Here is a 19,998-nt window from a genome sequence, read left to right as displayed (position 1 = left end):
TCCAATTATGAATTGTGGCAAGTTAATTGGGGGATATTTTAAATCCTGTGATATTACCGTTTAGATTCTTTTCTCCTCTGAGTTTTCTCAACATGGTACATTAAATACCTTTTCCTTATCAGAAAATCAGTAGTATAATTTATATGAATAAACCCTTACCCCTTATGACACAGAAATTGTTCTTATGGATTCTACAATATCCTTTCTAGAAGATGACATAATCATCAAAAAAGTCCTCTGAAATGACCCCCAGCATGGAAAGGTAGATGTGAAAGGGCCAACCTGTGCACAGCATGAGATACTCTTCCTCCCTGCTCCAGATTAGCCATTTGTCCAAGCACAGACCTGAGCACGTGGGAGGAAGCACAGCTGCTGCAAGGGTACCTATGCCCAGGAACAGCTGTCTGGCACATGACTCTCGTTTGTCAGGAGTGGCAGATAACCCTACTGAGTCCAGAGGACAGGACTTAAAGGAACACCATCTACAAGCCAAAGTTTTCAGCCCTACAGACAACTAAACGTGGTTCTCTCACAGCCAGCTAAACAGCCTTGAATGCTGAATTCCCACATACAGCAGCCTCAGCTGCGTGTGTGATGTACTGCTTCCCTGAGAGTCCATACCCGTATTTGATCCTCACTGGAGAGGTGCTGCAGGAGCTCCAGAGCAGTGGTAGTGGACATTGAGCCACTTGCCATCTCGGCGGTGCCAGACACGGGTCTCCTCCGACTGCGTGGTGCGGGGCCGGCCTTGGCCGTCGATGTACTGCGTCAGGCGGATGTACGCGATGCAGGCGGCGTCCTCCCCGATGACGTGGACGTGGGGGTTCAGGATGGTCGTGTGGATTGGCTTGCTGTTCTTCGACAGTACTGCCAGGACATGCGAAACCATCAGGTTCATTTTACAACTAAGAAGGAACAGCGTCCCACATTTTCCAACCTCTTCTATGTTCTACTCACCTTTTACTGGATTCTGGAATACCACAAAAATTGGTCCTGCCATTTTTCAGGCAAAATCCAAGCAATTCTTACCCCTACCACCTGTTGTTCTCCTTAGGAACTGCACACTTACTGCCAGGAATCCCCTGGCCCCTTTGCCCCCACTTCCTCTGTAGCTGTGTCTTCAGTTATAGGGAAAGATCTTTCACTTACAGAATATCGTTGCAAAGGAGTCAGTAATCAGGAGACCTTTAAGCTAGGACAGCATTAAATATGAACAAACCTTAGAGAAGTGTTAAAATCCCTCCATCAATAGGCTATTGAGAGAGACAAAGTCCCTGCATACTTAGAGAACTACATATTGCCCATACTAAGGACCTTGGCCTAACCCTCAAAATGAAACAGATTGAACAGCTCAGGATTTAAATTTCAATTATCTCATCCTGTGGAGACATCCAGGAAGGGAGACAAATCCCATAGTACAAATGATAGCATTTCTCCCAACTCTCTCCTGCCCCAGGCTGACAAGGTGACTCTTGTCTATGTAAAAGGTTCATTAGGTGTTAGAGAGCTGAAACCATCCAGGGAAAACTCAAAGCGAAAGTATCTTTATGCCTGACCATTCAGTATGTCTACCCCAAACAAACATGTTGCTTCCAGCAAAATCTGATAATTTTTTTCTATTTTCATATCAGTAAGAAGTCCAATGAGTCAAACTTTTAAAGCTCCTGCAGTCCATGCCAGGTACAAAACATTTCCACCTGGCAGATTGTATGCCTAGAGTGAAGGGATGTGGGGGTTAGAATTGAAATTGTTGCTGAACAGGCTTTTTGACAGAAAGGCTGCTGGCTTTTATGAATGCGTCATAACCCAAGCACAATCAAGTCCCTGCTTATTCTGATAACCAGTAAAAACAAGGCAAATTTTCCTCCCGAAACGTGACATAAAGGAAGAGTAGAGAGAAAGGTGTTGGAGTTACCAAATCTACCCACTCACAGTTTTCAAAGTAAAACTTATGGAAATCCATTCCTTCAACCAGGTTCCCCAGTGCTTCAGGTTCAAACGAGGTCAAGCCAGGATCACAGATTTTTCTACAAAGAAAAGCAGCACAGGTTTACAGTTTGCATCTGAGCCCAAGAGCTATTCACACAGTGAAGTGCTGGTATGCCATTCAACTCACACCCTGTGTCCACCTAACTACATCTCCCTACCCCAAGAAGTAAGTTCCTGAAAACTCAACCCTACTGTAACTCAAGAAGCCAACTAGATGGCATTTCACATAAAATAAATTTCTAGTTTACTGACTTTCCTTTTATTCTCTTTCTGCACTTCTCATTGGCCTCCCCTGTACTTTTACAAACCTAGGACATTTTCCTATTGTTGCTCCTGTTGCTGTTTGCTGCCTGACTTGATATTCATTTAGAGCTCTACTACTCCATCCCTTACTCCTAACTGATGTAGGCTAAGAAGGATAAAACCTTTTACCATCCCTGACTGCGTGACAGCTCCTCATACCCAGGAGCCAGAGCATCATTTGCACACAAACTGATAAACAACCTGTCAGAAAGCATCTCTACTTACGTATAAGCCTCAAAATCTCCATTGTTGATGGCCTCTATCAGCTGCTCTGTTATCTTAATGATCTCTTGCTTACGCACTGTGAACAAGAAGAAAGAGCAATTTAGCTGTGCTGAAGAGTTCAGTAGAAATATGAGGTGAGTGGGTGCTTCCTACAAGCAATTTGTAGAGCACCATTAGTCTAGATCTTATAGGATGCTGCTCCCTGCATTCTGGAGATATGCAGTTAAGACAGTCATCCACATGAAAATAGGGGGGCAGTGGTATGAAAGGGAAATGGTGATCCCATAATGTAGGGAGAAAGGAAATAAGAGACCATATTAATTTTTTTACTTCTAGAAAGGTCTAAGGCACCAGAGGTGTCTCCTGAATGACAGCCAGAGCTGATTCTGGGGAGTCTGACCCATGAATGCCAATGGCCCTGCCCATGTGAAGTAGTTGTCCGGCAGCTTAAGATGTGGAAAACCTTCACCACAGTAGCCATATACAAATGGCCACCACAGATCAAGCCAACTGGAAAGAGTCTCCCAACAACTCGCCTATCGCCATCATCAACACCTCAGCTATTGTGAATGCTGCAAACAAACAACTGGGACATGTAGGGATGGCTTCTGCAAGCTAGAAAGATGACGGCAGCAGGATGGATGGGTTGGATGAGCAGGTCCTAGCTATGTCTGAGAGCGCACACTGCTCCTCAGGCAGTTAGCTTCTGCCAATCCCTATGGCACAATTCTTTACAGCTCTGACAGCATTGCCATTAAGCCAGCCCAGCACACTGGACTTCAAGATGAATGAAGACAAGGGCTGTCTGTGTACTGTTGTTTGGCCCCAGCTGGCCAGCACCTCTGCACTCTCTTCTCTTGGTTCCCCTCAGCAGATTGTCCAGGCCCCATCCCCTCTGCAGTGTTCCACCATCCATTCTGGTCTCAAGAATTAATAACATTTACAGAGTTTCAATTAGGTCTGTTAAACAACACAGTTCTATTCTATGACTATTATGTGTACCATACCTATGCCTGAGCCTATATGCACAACCTCACATCTCTTCAGCCTTCCTCACACCCGCAGGTAGACACCTCTGCACATTATACAGGCATTTAAGAGGTTCTTTAGCATTCTTTTCAATGCTTTCAGATAATACACAATTCATACACTAGAAGTGCCATTCTTGTGCCCTTCAGCATTTAAAATATTGGTGTCTGAAATTAAACTAGTCCCCTGACTGTTCTCCCTTTGGGCCCTGAAAAATTTGGGACTTCTGGAAAGTCTCACGTAGGCATCTTAGATGCCTATCATTAGGGGGATGGAGTTTAAATCCAACCTATTACCTTTAGATGTTCAAGTCAGGAAAGCTGAATTCCCTTCTAAATGCCAGAAGATGCTATTCTGAATTGCTCTCCCCCTTGCCCATGCACCTCATCCCACCATTGGTAAGTGCAGTCAAAGAGCAACAAGATAATAATCTAACTGGCTATGAAAGATGTCCATACCCACTCTGGAAATCAGTTAAGAGAATTTTACTACTGAGCCACCCTCAGAAACCCCTCAGATAGGGGACATCTGGGTCATAATAATAAGGTGGCTGGTTTTACTATGCAGGCTGTATACACTTCCACATGTGAAAAGATGTACACAGGGAATGGGTCAAAACAATACAGTGGGCTATGCCTGTTGTGAAAAAATGTCCTTACAAGCAAATTGTCTGGGATTACTTTACATGAAGAAGGGCTACTTGTTGGACCCCCAAACCATGCACCACCAACGTCCAGAAGATGGAGTGCATGGGAAAGGCGGCATTTAGGGATGAGTGAGGGAGTCTGCAGGCCACAGTCAGGGTGTGCTGGCTCATCTTAAGGAAATTTGCATCCCCTTCCAAGACACGGTGATGCAGTGCCATCAGGCCTGTCCTTCAACACTAGTCCATCCCATCAGACCGTGCTCGTCTCCTGGCTTTCACTACGTGTCCCGAGCTAGAAGCGGCACACGGGAGGTGACCACTCTGTCCGAAGGACAGAGAGCCTCGGGATGTCCAGGGGGATGGCACTCCCGATGAATCCGCGGGTCCTCCAAACTGGCACGGCAGAGGCACAGGCGGGAGGCGACATGCATCAGCACGGTCATCGAGCTTGGCCCGCGGCCGCTCCACCCTGCTTTGTGCGAGCCCAGGGGGCAGCCCCGCCACAGCAGCTACGCGGCCGGCCGGGTAGCGCTGCGGGCGCGTTCAGCGAGCGCCGTTCGGGGCCGGGGCAGAGCTGGGGCCGGGCTCTGTCTTCCCCGCGGGGCGAGGCGGGGCGGCGGCCGCGGGCGGGACGGGCTGAGGGCGGCCCCGCTCCCCGCCCCTGCGGGTGGCTTCCCCCGGCGGCCGCCGCCGCTCCCCGCACGGGCGCGCCCCCGCCGGCAGCGATGGCGCCAGCTCGGAGCGCCCGGCACCGGCCCCGGCCCGGCTCGGACGGACGGGGTGAGGAGGGGCAGGGGAGGAGAGAGGAGGGAACTTTCCATCTAGGGTAACTAGCATGAGTTGCACTACTCCACTACTGCTACCCAGCTGCTAACTTACACGGTGCTCGGTTAAGTACAAAGGGAACTACTGGAGTTAGCAAAGGCTCCGACCGAGCACGCTCTAACTCCAATGTCTGCCCTGGGCTGTCCCAGGCATGGAGCTTCTCTTCACAAGACTGTGTAGCTGCAAAACAAATGTAAGCGTTAAAATAATAAACAGACAAAAAACAGAAAGTAAAATAAAAACCAACAAAGAAGTACAGACACACAGAGCCCCGGCCCCAGTCAGCACAGAGACACATCCACATCCCAATGACTTCTACCTGCTCTCCTGCCTCTGTCACATCACTTGGGCCAGACACTGCTTGGCAGGGGCCACCCGGGCACTGGTGCAAAAAGCACAGCAGGAATTGCACCAATGCTGGAGGAAGTTTGAGGGCGACCTAGAACAGTGGTCGGAGTAGTGACAGAGCAGCACAAGGGCAAGTACAAGATGGGGTTAAAGAAAGTAGGGATATCCAAATCACTGCACATCTCAACTTGGAGGGAAGTGAAGTAGGAGAACACTGACCCACTTGGCAGAGAAGTGATTCAGCACTCCTCACTGTACCAAGCAGGGCCTTGCTATGAGCAAGAGGAAGGAATTAATAAGAGAGCAGTGATGAACAGCTCACAGCAAAAGGACTTCTGAAGAGATCATTTCCCTTCCATTCTGTCTAGGCAAAACACCTTTTCCATTGCACCTTACAAACCAGCACTCTGAAATCTTTTGAGCTAGCTCATACTTTGAGCTACTAACAGAGACGCTCCAACTGCTGCATCATAAGATACTGGTGCTGTGTGTAGAAAACCAGGGAAAAACGACAGGAAGAGACAGAAAAGGACACGCCTGGTTCTTCCTTCCTAGACTGACCTGAACAGAATCAAATATTCCAGATGTTCTCAGCTCACACTAAAGAACCTTCTACAATTACTTTAAAGTCAGGCAGCTAGTACAGTATGTCTGTGTAGGAGACAGGCTGTGAATTCCACCTAGATTTTCTTCAACCTAATAGCTTTTTTCATATGCATTTTTCAGAGTTTTTTCACTCACAGGCTCCTCTACAGAGCTAGCAAGTTCAGGAGACATCAGGCAGCACTTACCATAACTCACAGACTAACCATAGTATCAGCTAACTGAGCTAAAGACAAACACACAAGGTAAAGCTCATGACACACAAATGCTCTTCAGGGCCAACATTATCCCAGGATTTTCACTCAAAGCACCTGATAATGGATTCAAAAATGCTTTGGGGTCTTTCAGGAGCCACAGCCTCCCTTTCAAAGCACCTTAAAGTAATCTGAAAAAACTGGGTTTTGTTCCTTTGGTACTTCTGAGCACCATCCAAGTCAGAAGTCCTCAGAAGTTCTGAGAAGTGAGACTGAATTCAGTCTCATGCACCCCCTCCATAAGCACATAAGCAGACCTACACCACTGACCCCATTCACCACAAAGAAAACTAAAAGATGCAGTGACATGCCCAAGGAAACCCCAAAAGGCAGTGTCTCTGCAGAGAACTCTACATCTCACCCAGATGAAAGCAAGGGAATGAAATTAGCTAGGATGAGATTCTGGTTTTTGGTTTGTTTGTTTTTGTTGTTTTTTTTTTTTCAGAAAGGGAAGGAAATGTTTGGAAAATTTCAGTGTGCAAAGGAGGGTATTTTGCAGGAAGGGAGATGATTTCTTTGTATTCTGGAACACTGGAAATGGAAAATCAACATTTTGGAAGGAAGTTGAGGAAAGGAAAAATCTTAGGTAAGGAGAAATGGGAAGGGTGGAGGAAGGGGTGAGAAAAAGATGCTGTGAAGCACTGCACCCCTGGACTTACTGGCTGAGAAACAGAGAGAAAGCTGGGACTGCATGGACTCAGTCTGTGTTTTGCTCTCACTGTGCCTCCGTCCTTCAAGCACTGAGCTGCCGTCCCCGGTGGAGAGAGGGGGAGCTAGCATGGCAGGGAATTAAAACACAAACACAAACAAAACACGCAAGTTCAGTAAATAAAAAAAGAGAAAGTAAATAGGAGAACATTAAAGAAACCACAATGCTGGGCACAAAACATGCAGGAGTATCCTCCAGGGCAAAGCCAAGTAGACAGCTCGACAACATGAACCTGCTGCGCAATTTAGAATGACACAAGGGCAGGGGGGTGGAGGAAGAACAACGACACACACTGCCTTTAGCCCCACCACAGTGGAAACAACATATCCCTGAGGCAACTGTCAGTGATGGATAAAGATAACATCGCCTACAGCACAGCAGAACTGATCTGTGTATCCTGGTGTCTATTTAAAACAAGAAGCTGGCAGAGGAACTGCACAAGCACTTCCCTCTTCCGAGAGTCATGGCTATGCAGATCACTGAGAACTTCAACACTCCCAAACCTTTTGGTCTACTTAGTGTTGCTCAAGTGCTTGCTTATCTTGAAATGGGGAAGGGCAGGAATGGAAAAAGAACACTGATGAACACAGCTACTCTTAAAACTAGAGGACTAAAATTACCAGAGCTGGCCACAGCACAAACCACTACTGTGCAATCTCTTTCCGTCCCAATCACCATTCAAATGCTCCCTTCTATTAAAGTTATAACAAAATTTTCTAACCTCTGCCAAAAAAAAAACCAAACCACAGTTTTGATCTGTAGCAATGTAGCCCTATACAACTCTGTACACTGACCAGCTGCCTTCCTTCCTACCCCACCTTCTGTTCCAGTCCTACACTTCTTTTCCTTGCAGCATTTGTATTCCTAACTTACAACACCTGTTGGCTCGGCTAGCTCAACCATGGAACCTCTCTCCAGAATATAAAGTGCCACAGGAGACAAGGTTCTGGACAAATACCTGTTCTGAATGGCTATCCAGAAGAGATGATAAATCAAATTTATTACTGCACTATGAAACCCACCCAGTTCCCGACACTCAAAGCTAGTTCTTAAACCACAGTTTACTCTTTGGCAAAAAGGTGGGAGCTAGAATACTGTCCTGTAATGAGGCCAGGTCTCATCTGAAACAATCTGTATTGCAGAACTCATTCACTCACTGGCATGTGTTTCTGCTCCCTGTGATTCCTCAGAAGAGGAACCAGCAGCTTGTGACAAGCCATGAGAAAAGCATCAGGAATTACCCCACTGACAGAGGTGACACTGCTGCTACATCACAGGGTCAGCACTGATTTTTCCCTGGATATGTGACTCAGATGAACTACAAGGAGAATGAGAATACCTCTGCCTCAAAATGCAAGTTATTAACATATTTGTCTCAGAATGCAAACTACCTTCACCCATCTCAAACTTGTTGATTCAGGAAAATGTCTGCTCATCCTTCTTTAGGGAGGTTAGGCAAAAGATAGCTACTCAAACACCATGAGCAGATATGGAACTTGGAGCTACTTCATTTAAAGAGTTTTATAAGCACAGGATATTTATTGTATAGTACTGAAAGGCATAAAATTTCTTCTCAGCCTCTCCCTCTACTGATACAGTCAAGGACAACAGGCTGAGAATGATCTTCATCTTAAAAAGAAAAATAGACCCAAAGAGAAAAAATAACATGGGAAGTCTTTGCATGTCAAAAAAGATACTCCCAGAAAGAGGTGAAAAGGGAGTCTGAGTACCAACAGAGACATTTCAACTCTCTGTAATCTACAGGGAAGCAGAAAAACACAAGCAGAGTTCAAACCTCAAGGGACTGGTAGGGATTTTCCACACCTAGAAATGGACTGAAGATGAACAGATCATGATATATGCAAGAAAAGAATTCCAGCTCTGAGACAAAAACAAATTAGCTCAGTGTTTACATATCACAGAGGCCAAGTCAGACGGTTCCCCAATGCATGGTCCCACTGTGACAGGAATGACAGCGTCATGGCAAATTTATGAACTGAGTCAGACACAAATCTGGGAAGCTAGTTCAAGGCAATGACTGAATCTCTAGAATCCCTTGCCTACACTTAGCTGTAGTAGAAATTACAAGCAAAATACCTACCTTTCAGATCCTCATCTTCAGTTGTGGTGTTACAGCTCTCTGTGGAACCCTGCACGGCAGAACAGAACATTACCAGGCATCAGCAGTCAGGAGAATGAGCAAATAGTTTGATTTCTTTGTGAAGAAAGATGGGGAAAAGCACAAATCGTTGGCAGGGATGGAAGGGAGAGGATGTTACAAGGAAGATTTGAATGTAAGCAGGCCAAATACAAAGCATAACGTAACAGCATCTCTGCTCAGCTTTTGCATGTTCGAGCTCTTAACCCAGACTTTTACAAGTGTGGAAGTTACCAAACTCTGTCAAATTAAATCTAATGGGAGTTGCTTCTGTTTGGAAGAATAGCCACAAGAAGCTAAAGAAGGGCTCCTAGGCTTTCTCAGAGGAAGTGTCCATTTGCAGGAAAAAAAGAAAAATTGCCTAAGTGCCTATATCTCCTCTTCCATCACACGTATGAAAGACAGTGGTGGTTATACACCACAATAGGAAAGATGTGTTGCTATCTGAACAGTTGTCTTTACTCAACCTCTTTCAGAGATCCACAGCCATATAACACAACCCTCCTAGTCTATTGTCAGCAGTATTCAGGAGCATGCTACAAACCAGACATTGGAAAGGTAGAAACTGAATTAAGACATGAAGACAAGAACAAGAGAGAAGCAGAGGTTTTTCTGACAACACTCCCATCCCTTACCTTTATGCCATCTGTAGCATTATGGACAACAGTTGTTTGAGGCTCCTAGGAAAGGATGGAAGAATCATTAAACTCTAGTTCCAAAGCATTCTCTAATTTACTTTCACTCCCCAGCAAGTGGAGAAAAGGTGACTGACAAGTCAAATCAAATCACAAACTCCAAACAGCACACGTGTGCCTGCGTGCGTGTGCACACACTTCCTGCACAGGTTTCATTAAGAGAGAGGCTGCACTAAAAGCTAGTCACAAGGAGACAAAGCCCCCAGCTTCCCTGCAACTGCCCCTAATTCCCAATTCGCTTCCAGTGAACCAGGCTGGCACAGACACCAGGGGGCAACCAAGCAGCCAGTCTGCACCCTCTGCAGCCGTTCATGAGGTAATGACCCCTCAGCAGCATCTTCACTGGAAAATGCTTCAGAAGAGGAGAGGGGGAAGAAAGGATAATACTGGGCTGGGGCCTTTGTCTCCCAGTTTTTTGCAAGGGTTTCTGAGTATTTTACCCTAAAAAAGGGACATTCATAATTTCCATAATAAAAATGGGATGAGCCAGACCACCTCAATGCCTCAGAGGAGTTGCTAAGGAACTGTGAAAAAAGGCACATTTTTCTAAAAGTCTCTGAAATGAGCTCAAATTTCAATAATAGCCATATTTAATAATTTAGAAAGGCTCTCTCAATATCAAAAGCATAATGAAAAAGCTAGTGAAAGGAAAGCAGAAAATTATGAAGTGTCCCAAGAATCCTTTATTCTACAACAAAAAAAAACTCCAACACCAAATCCCACCCTCCCATGCCCCAAAAATGCCAAATCCAACTCTCCAGAGACAGACAACAAAGAGCAGCTACTAGGCCTATGGGTGCTAACTAGCTCCTGCACTCATCCCTTCATTAACAGGACAAGACTTCAGGATCTTGCACCATCTCCTCCCACTGCTGTTGTTCCTGCTGGGTGGCTCAGCAAAGGCATCAGGGACAGTGCTGGGCAGTGCTGTACACTCACCCATCTGCCTCTGCCACCCGCTGCACTGCTGCCTGATCTTCCATGGGTACTGAGGCAGGCCACACACCCAAGCTGTGCCATTCAATGTACTTGGCACTGGCACTGTACTGGCACTGCAGAGCCTGCACACAGGCCAAACAGAAAGTGCCAGCCCAGCAAGTCAGTGAGCTGCAGGAGATCAGCCACTCAACTGAGCAGGTCAAATAGGCCAGCAAAGGATTCTTCTAAAAACCCTTTGTCTGCCCTTTCTTCTCTGGTGTCCTGAAGTCCATCCTCCATTTCCTGAATGTTGGAGAGTGGATGGAGCTTGACACTCTGTTCTTCAAAACCATCCTCCCCAAAGCCAGCAGGAACAGTTGAACGAGACACACAGAACTATACAGGGGGGGCACACGGGGAAGTCCAGGCAAGCTGCGATCCCCACATCCAACCACAGCTCTGCTCAGCACCCCCATCCCAAAGCCTGTGAGGCTGTGATCAAGCCCCACAGTAGCACAGGGACACAGACAGAACGAAGCCAAAACATAAGCTGAAACAGAGTGGCACAAGCAGCACTCGGGAAGGGGTTTGGGAGGAGAAGGGGAGAGGACAGAATCAAAATTAAACCAAACAGGGAAAAAAAATAGTGGTTGGGGAAGATACCATGGACGTCTGCACTGGGGGTGTTTCTTTTGCAGTGCTTACTATACTGGTTTTGTTGTTGCTCTGTGGCTGAGACAGAAAAACATGGTTTTAGTTCCCATGCTGGGCAGCAGAGGCAGCAAGAAAATGACAGTATTGCTTCAACCCCAACCATCTCCTCAGACCCTCCCCTCCCCACAAGCTCAGTCACCAAGAAGAGAGAGGAAGGAGGAGTGCTGCCCCAGTTGAACATCATCCTTCCCCCAGAGGCAATAGAAGTTGTACAGGATGTACCAAAATTCAAATGCGAATGGACTGCTAGAGCTATAAGGAAGGAAAACAGAAGGCAAAAAGGCAGCAGCCCAAAGGGGTGGGGAGAATCCTGCAATGAGCACTAACAAAAAATACCTGGTGAAGGAAAATGAGACACGGCAGCTGTCCTGAGAGAAAGAGACTACAGAAGTGAGAGACACACAGTAGTCATGGTCTCAAACGGGGCACAAATGGGAGTCAAGTCTGAGGTGTCCCAAAGTGCACAGAAACAGTTCTAGGTATGTGATAATGCTGAGAGTTCCAGGGAATCTATTGAGCCAAGTAAAAATGTGGTCAGCTCTAGAAAAGGTAGAGAAAAGGTAATGTATGATATGTTGTATCCCTGCTGTAACCTGAACAAAGAGACTTCAGGACCAAAATATTGAAAGGAATGGGACTGGGACATAAGGAAAAGGCCATATAGTTCCACAAGTAGGAAGGTCTCTGGATGGTGCTCAGCAGGTTTTCATCTTTCCCCTCTTCAGACTCTCTTGTAGCTGTGGCAGAAGAATAAAATCTCCATATTCTGCATTCATACAGCACAACAGTGAGGCCATCACCAGCTTGCTGAAAAGAATAATCCCATTGAGTCATGTATGTCAGGAATGAACCAAGTCTATGTTTGTAGGAAGCCAAACCTATCCATAAGCACAGGGTTCCTAGCCCACACATCCAGCCCATTTGTGATCCCCACACCAGGCTATGTCTCTTTTGCTGCTAGACACCAGCAGCAAGGTCAAAATTGTCTCTGCAGGAGCCTCGCTCACACTCCTGCGTTTACAGATCAGGGCCCCGATGGGAGCTCACAGTAGTGTGCCCTCGAGTGGCTCTCAATCCCACTCAGGGAGTGCAAACTCATACTGCAAAACATCAGGCCCTAATCACCACACCACAATCACCACAAAGAAGAGAGAACTCAAATGCTAAGATGGAAAACATCTGCCAAAGGTATAATTATGTCAACCAGTGAAAGATCTTATGAGACCAAGACTTAAAAAACATCTATTAACACTTCGGTTTTTCTTCACAAGCAACAGGTCTTGGAGAGGGAGAAAGGAGAAACAAAAGAGGAAGATGGGGCAGGTGGAGGGGGGAGGAAGTAGAAGAGAGAGAGGCAGAAATGAACTCTTTAGAAGTCCGTGAGAAAAAACCCCAAACATTTACAGTCAAACTCCAACCTAAGAAAGGAGAAATACCACAGAAATTATGGTTTGCTCCCTTTTTCTATACATCCCTGCATTGTCCTAAGACACTGGCCTTCCAAGAGTTTTGTTTTATGCATGTATTTCCAGCCTGATGGCAGAAGAGATGACAGGTCACTGTGGATGTCAAAGAGGAGTAGATCAACCAGAAAAAGTTAATCCCAAGCTATTTTGTGGCACAAACTTCTGACAATGGTCCACTTCTCCACACAGCACTGAGGCTCTTATACTTCTTCAGAAGCAGTGATCCTAATGCAGAGATCTATCTTCCAAACCTCTTCCAGTGAGAGTAAGGTAACCCACTTTTCTTTCCCCACTGGGATAAAAAAAAATAAAATAGCATGGAAGAAGCTATACAAAAATAATTCCACTGTTTTGCAAGGCTTTATAACTAAGGCCAAATGAGAAAAAAACCCAACAAAACAACCAAAACCTAAACAAATATCCATGAAGCCACTGTTCCAAATAAAAAGTTGACAACAGCCTGTTAGGAGCGCTATATTGCCTTATAAAGGGCAAAGCCTCACATACTTAAAGCACACAGCCTACCCTCAGTCTGCACTGAGCACGCAGCTCACCCACGATATTCTTCCCCAGCCAGTAGGCTGAAGAAGACCAAGTGTCATGTTTGCTAGTCCAGAATTGGATAGCATTTTACTACAGGATAGTGTCCCAATGAAATTAGAGGCAGCTTAGCCTGCACATTTTTCACAGCTCCTTCTCAGGTGAAGGAAGGCATCTGACATGTTGAGCTTCCTGCACACACTCACGTCATGTGCCATCTAACGACGTGCTCTTCCCTGGCAGAAGCTAGCCTTTCCTTCCCAGAGGTGCAGGCAGCACAGCCAACTTCTACCCCTCTTCACCCCTGCTGCCAGCCAACATCAGTCACTGGCCAGGGCACAATCCTTGGTAATTCTGTACAACTCAAGTTAAAAGAAGCCCATTCATCTAAAAAGGTGCTAGGCCCTTCTTAAGATCTGCAACATGATTCATTTTGACATAGCAGTTGGCAACATTTCCTGAGCTCGACAAGAGACAGACAGACAGACAGGCACGAGCAACACAGAGGGTACAAGAGAAAGAAAACAGACCAGTGCTCATATCGTAGGGACACACACACATAGCCAACTAAAAGAAACTAACTCCCAACGCATGGGCTGTCTCTGGTTATTCAGCCACTTTCACTGCTTCCATGTTTTCAGAGGCTTACATGATTTACATATCCCAGTTGCTTTAAAACAATATGCAAAGGGAACTGAATTATTGCTGGCAGTGGGCAAATTTAAGTATTGCTGGCAGAAGGGCAAGAAAGGCACAGTGAACTTCTGCTCTGCATAAAGGCAGGGCTGGTGAAAAGTTAGTCACTCATTTCACATTTTCAAAGCAGTGAAAATTTTTCTTTTCTTGTGGGTTTTTTTACACAGTTTTAAGGTGTCATTGAAAGAGGAAGAGGAGAAATATCTTCCAGGTGGTAATGCAAAAACAATTATTCTGCTGTCTTGATACTGTAATGTTCCCACTTCTATCTGAAATGGGAGAAATATTTTTGTTATTTTTCTGTGCATAGGAAATAATAAAAGAACTAATTCTTGTCCTTTGGTTACTGTTCATATCTTGGTCTCAAAGTGTGTCTTTGGGCTGTGTATGACTTCTGACAATATGACACTGGCCAATTTCCTCTTTGAACCCTTGAGAGTGGATTTGACTATTTTCTGAACAAATTGTATAAATGCCAAACACTTTGATGGATGAGAAAGGAAATGAACAGGAGGGGGGGGCGGTTACTGGGTATTTGGTCATGCTGGGATACATAAACAAGACCAGGACAAAAGGAAGTTTTGGATTATAAAGGCTCCGAACAAACCTTTTCAGTAAGTATGCTAAAAAACGAAGTGACTGGCAGCTGTCAACTGCCCAGTGGTGCTGTGCCCACACGTTTCATCTGAATGGTGGAGCCCCATCACTCTCTGCCACATTTGGAGTGACTCCCAGTTTGTTCTACACTGCAAGACTCCTATCAAGGATGACAGCACCAACACCAGGCAAAGCATCTGTTCCTCTTTTTGGCACCTCTGCAACAGAATGACAAAGCCTCCTGTCCAGGCAAGGCATACACCTGCTCTGCTGAGCCCAGGAGAACCACTGTCTTTTTCGTTTCACACTCAGAGCAGGCAAAGTCAAACTGAGTTGCCAGCAGCTGGATTTTCTGCACAAAATGGGAGCCGTATGTGGCCAGAGGATCACAGAGCCCTTTTGGTGAGGACATGGACCCCTGAGTGCACACTGACCCCCCCTGCCACCCCCTTGCACGGACATGCTATGTAGGGTGATGAGCACAAGCCGAGCGTGCATGGCATGGAAAATGGCGGAGGCACGAATCGCAGGCAGCTTACGGGAGGTGCTCACCATCAAATGCACACTGGAGCTCGACTTCCTTTTCTGGACACATCATTGAGAGAGGGAAAGAGAAGGGAAGAGAGGAGATGAGAAGAAAAGCACAGAAACTATTCACACATTAGTGTGCCAGCAAGGGCCCCCCTGCCGATAACGCTCCCCTGAGGCAGGTACAAGCAGCAGCAGAAAGGCACAGACACAGAAAAAAGGAACAGAGAGAGAAGTCACCATTAAAGCACATGACACCAGGGGAAAGGGCGGGGCTGAAGACCCCTATCCCCTCAAACACTGAGGTCAGAATATAGGTGCCCCACACACTGATATAAGGGGAGAAGAGAGAGCAATATATATGCACAAGATGTGGGGTACAAGGGGGTCTCTCTGTGCTCTCGCACCTCAGAGAATGGGGCAGCTTCTCCAGCTAAAGTGAAGAGGTAGGCAGAAACCCCCTGTGTGTTCACATTTGAAGAATGCAGAGGTGTGTTTGCAACTCAGATTTAGAGGGTAGGGAGGAGGCCACAACAGAAAGGCACACGCAGGGACTAAAGAAAGAAGAGGGAACTTGTGTGCATAGCATGGGGAGGAGAAAGGCTCCCTCACATAGAATTTGGGCCTGATTGGAAAGGTGCACTAATGCTCAAACATGAAAGACAGAAGCACTCAACAGCCAGAACACTTTGCACTCTCAGATATTGGGAGAAGAACAAACAGGTTCAAACACTACTCAACCTTCTTGGACACTACTCTTGTTCAATGGCATCTTCAGTCATCTTCAAAGACATCTTCACACCAAATTGCACTCTCCAGTAAATGAGGCTCAGCATGCACTTCACTCCTCTTTCACTAAACTCTTAGTGTCATCCAGTTCAAGCTGAGCCTGGCAGGTCTTTCAGCATTACAATGCTATGCCTTCCCCTTGCTGTCTCCATGTACATTTTCCATCTGCCATTCTCCTTTGGTACTATCTAGGCTATTCTCTGCTGCTTACTGCAGTCTAGCCCACAGAGTGGTACAGGACAGCACAGCTCGCGTCAGTCAAAACCCACGATGGCGTGGGCTCAGGTCTGTAGCTCTGGACTCCTGCACACTACCACAGCACCCCCTGGAGCAGCCTGTGAACACCCAACAGGCCATGGAGTTGTAGCTCCCCATTTCATACACTTACTGAGCCTTCACAGCTCTTACCTTGAATATTGTCTTCATCCCTGCTATCCTCACATCAGAGCTCAAGCACACACACACACTGGCATGTGTTTGAAAGCAGAAGTGCCCATGTTCACCTCATACCCAGAACCACATTCCTAATCATGCCATACAGTCCACAGTCACTCTGATCTTTTCACCATTTGGCTCACAAATCTTCCATTTCATGGAGGCACAACACAGGGCTTGCCATTACATGGTTTACAAATTTGTGTTTCCTCTCATTTCTTTCAGGACAATTTAGCTTCTCCACAGGCTTTTCCTCAAGCTAGAACTAAAACTGCATCTACTACCAGTGCATGAATATAATGCTTAGACTGCCAGCAACCCAGAGAAATCCTTGTACCCCATCACAACAGGGAATTTTTAACTGGGAAAAGTAGAAATTCACAACAATGAAAAACTACTGTTTTTACTTTTAATGTATCCTCTAAGTTGCAGCAGACAAAAAAGAAACTATATGGATACTATTGTCTCTAAGAAAGACAATCTAATTTGAAATTCATACAGACTTCCTCCAGTAAGTTACAAAAGAAAAAAGGGACAGAAAATGTTAAGATACAAGCAAAAGGTTCAATAGGAAAATAATCAACAAAGGCATGCAGAAAACAAACACCCTTCTACACAGAGGCACAAGTAGCACTGACACAGGAGGAAACAGAACCCTCTGCAGATCAGAACTTAATCAAAGTACAAGCTACATTTAAAACAGTGTTAGTCAATTACAGGGCATGATGCAGTGTAGAAATCCCAGGAAGCACATTATTACTGGCTACTATAGTAACATGGAGAAGAAAAGCTAGGTTGGCAGTATGAAAAAGGCAGGGAGTGACGTCTGTGTTATGACCAGAGCATGAAAATACTACTAAAACACAAGACAGGTTAGATAATGCCAACATGAGGCACTGGCAGTAAGTGCTAAAGCATCAAAATTTATTAAGTCAAATCATATACAAGGAAATTACTAAGCCAGATCAATCTCCCACTACATCTTAAGAGCTGCAACAGAACCATCTATTGTTACCTTCCTAAGTGACTAGCTGAGAGAGCAAAGCTTTTTGATCTTTTAATGTGACTGCAACTTAGCAAAGTAAATAAGAGAGCAGAAGTTTAATTATAGAGTTCTCTTTCCCTTCCATAACACAGAACCCTCTAAGAACTACTAGGGAGAGCAAAGATGTTGCAGGGAATGAAAAAAATTGTTAAAGGCAGACACAGCCTGGTAAAGTACCTTGCTGATCACTTTAATGGTTTCCCTACACCTGAGTGACAAAACATTTTCTCAAAGCAGTACAGACAACACACCTAGGGATGAGTGTTTGTTACAGTTCTATTTTTGTTATGTGTGTGAATTTTAGGTGTTCATCTCTCAAAGAGGAGCAGATTCTCTACAGTGAAACTTAAAGAACAAACTTGCTTTAGGTAACAATCAACAGAAGTCAGCAGGTGACAGAAGACAATCTGAAGAATCACTTTCTCTTCAGCATGGCAGCAATACTAGAAATGGCGAGCGTAAATCATTCCACAGCACATACCAAAACATACTATAAGAAGTAGAGTGATTCCAAGCAAGGTCCTATTCACAGTCCTGGGAACTTAACATGGCTACTTTACTTTTATGACAGCTTTCTGTATTTCCATCTTCTACATGCAGTTCTCCCCCAGTCTGATACTGACAGTATTTATGTTAAAATATCATGCTTGAAGCAATTCATATTCCCATGGAGAATATAGTAATTTCAGAACTTAAGGTAGGAAAAAAATGCTGAACTAAAAGCAGATCATCATAGTGAGAGTCATCTTGAACCAGCAAATTTGAGGTCCTATTTCTGCTTCTGCTTCAGCACTTTTGTGTGATGCTGAGCAAATAATTTAATCTTTGTCAATCCATCTTCTCTCTTGCCCTTTTGTCAGCTTGTCTATTTAAATTGTAAGCTAAGAGGCAGGGATTTTCTGCTAAGCACACTGGACCCTTGATCTCAGTTGGTGTTTCCAGGCATTACAACAATGCAGTGAAAAACCTGACTGCATCAAAGATGGATATAATGTGCTACTGGATGTCAGCACTTAAACAGATCTAAAGCACTCCCCAGGTGTCTTGCATAACACAGTTCAGCACAAAACTCTGCTGCTCAGATGAACTTGGGTTCTCCCTGTTTAGCTTCACCATAAACAATATTTAAACAGTATGGCTTTAAGATTATAACAAGTCCAGATACAGAGATAGGAACATTAACTCCTGTTGGTCACTGTGTGAATGTTACTTGACCCTTGCAGATTTTATAGGTTGCTTCACCTTGCTACTGTGCCTTCTCTGTTTAAGGCATGCTTTCACCAAGAAGCAGCCATGCCAGTTTACAGAGCATCCTTTCTTCCCCACATACTCTTTACTGGGCAAAGGGCAGGGAAAGTGGTACACATCAGGCATAAAACGTACACTTACTGCAATATTCCTCACAAACAGCAGAACAAATGATACTTGGTACCTCTTTGCAGTTATGTAACATATAGGGCAGATTTTAGAACATTAACCTTGCTAAACCAAATGAATGGATTTTTCCTCTTTCAGTCAAGTTCTCCTTTCAGCTGTGCTATTCAGCTTTTACTGGGAAAGAAAACAGAGTGCATGTGGCAGAAAGACAAGGTAGAAAATCAACAGACTTGGCAGAGCATTGCAAGTGACTGCTGTTAAAATCACCTGCATCCCACAGCATGCTCTACAATTTACTATCCACATAGTGTTACAGTGGGCCTGAGGAACATTACTGATAAAATTTTGTAAATCCTAGTTGCAAACCCAAGTGATCAGAAGTAAAGAGGAAAAAAAAAGAAACTGACAAGGAGCTTAGAGAAGGACCAATTAAAAAATAATTACCATTACATGCTTAACTGAAAATAAGACTTTGTGCATTAAACAATTCTGATTATAGAAATGGGTCCTACAGGCCCTGCTATAACTGGAAGCACACACAACCTCTCACATCAGCAGGAAGTGAAATACCCCTTTGGAAAAAAGGGAACACAACTCTTTGAAGTGCTACTCACAGACAAAAAAAAATAAAAAAAAAATTAAAAAAAAAAAAAAAAAAAAAATCAGCAGTAGGACTGTAACACTCACTCAAGGGAGTCCAGATCCTGACAAGCTTAGAGGAAGAACATTCAGCATAAAGTGTCCTTAATCTTCATCCAGGTGTTTACCCCAGCCCACTCCTTAACCCCTCTCACCTTGCAGTACATAGCAATTCCAGATTATCCAGATTAGAGTCAGAAAAGGGGAACAAGAAAGCAAATCAATCTGATTTGAAAGTATCTAAAGTAAAATTTTAAATGGTAGATGCACAATGTTGCACATAAATTTAGAATCTTAAAAAAATACCTGGGACCTACAGTGATGACCACAAGATATGTAGTATGTTACAGGGGCTCTGCAACTCCTCACTCAGTATCTTCTAGACTCACTTTCTGGATTTGAAAGCAGAAAACCACATTCCTTGGGGATAAAACTTGGGCCTTCCTGCTGCTACTCCAACAGCTTGGATC

At 44.9% G+C, this 19,998-nt stretch overlaps 1 protein-coding gene across 13 annotated transcripts in view; it reads right to left on the bottom strand.

Annotated features, from left to right (window-relative positions):
* The window catches only part of CAMK2G (calcium/calmodulin dependent protein kinase II gamma), a 124,732-nt gene that overhangs the window by 4,662 nt on the left and 100,072 nt on the right, over positions 1 to 19,998 (bottom strand). The window contains exons 14-22 of one of the 13 annotated variants that reach the window (XM_041405051.1): positions 15,268 to 15,300; positions 11,366 to 11,434; positions 9,725 to 9,769; positions 9,033 to 9,081; positions 6,882 to 6,995; positions 5,072 to 5,197; positions 2,518 to 2,593; positions 1,933 to 2,027; positions 622 to 867 (exon numbers count right to left, since the gene is read on the bottom strand). In XM_041405051.1, the coding sequence (XP_041260985.1) occupies positions 635 to 867; positions 1,933 to 2,027; positions 2,518 to 2,593; positions 5,072 to 5,197; positions 6,882 to 6,995; positions 9,033 to 9,081; positions 9,725 to 9,769; positions 11,366 to 11,434; positions 15,268 to 15,300 (840 nt within the window). In that variant the 3' untranslated portion in view covers positions 622 to 634. The other 12 variants (XM_041405060.1, XM_041405053.1, XM_041405052.1 and 9 more) reach the window with 12 other exon arrangements.

This window comes from Onychostruthus taczanowskii, unplaced genomic scaffold (assembly GCF_017590055.1).
Source record: "Onychostruthus taczanowskii isolate IOZ18803 unplaced genomic scaffold, ASM1759005v1 scaffold22, whole genome shotgun sequence".
In the NCBI taxonomy this organism is placed as follows: Eukaryota; Metazoa; Chordata; class Aves; order Passeriformes; family Passeridae; genus Onychostruthus; species Onychostruthus taczanowskii.
Note: the sequence above shows the minus strand (reverse complement) of the source record. Positions and strands in the feature narration are given on the sequence as shown.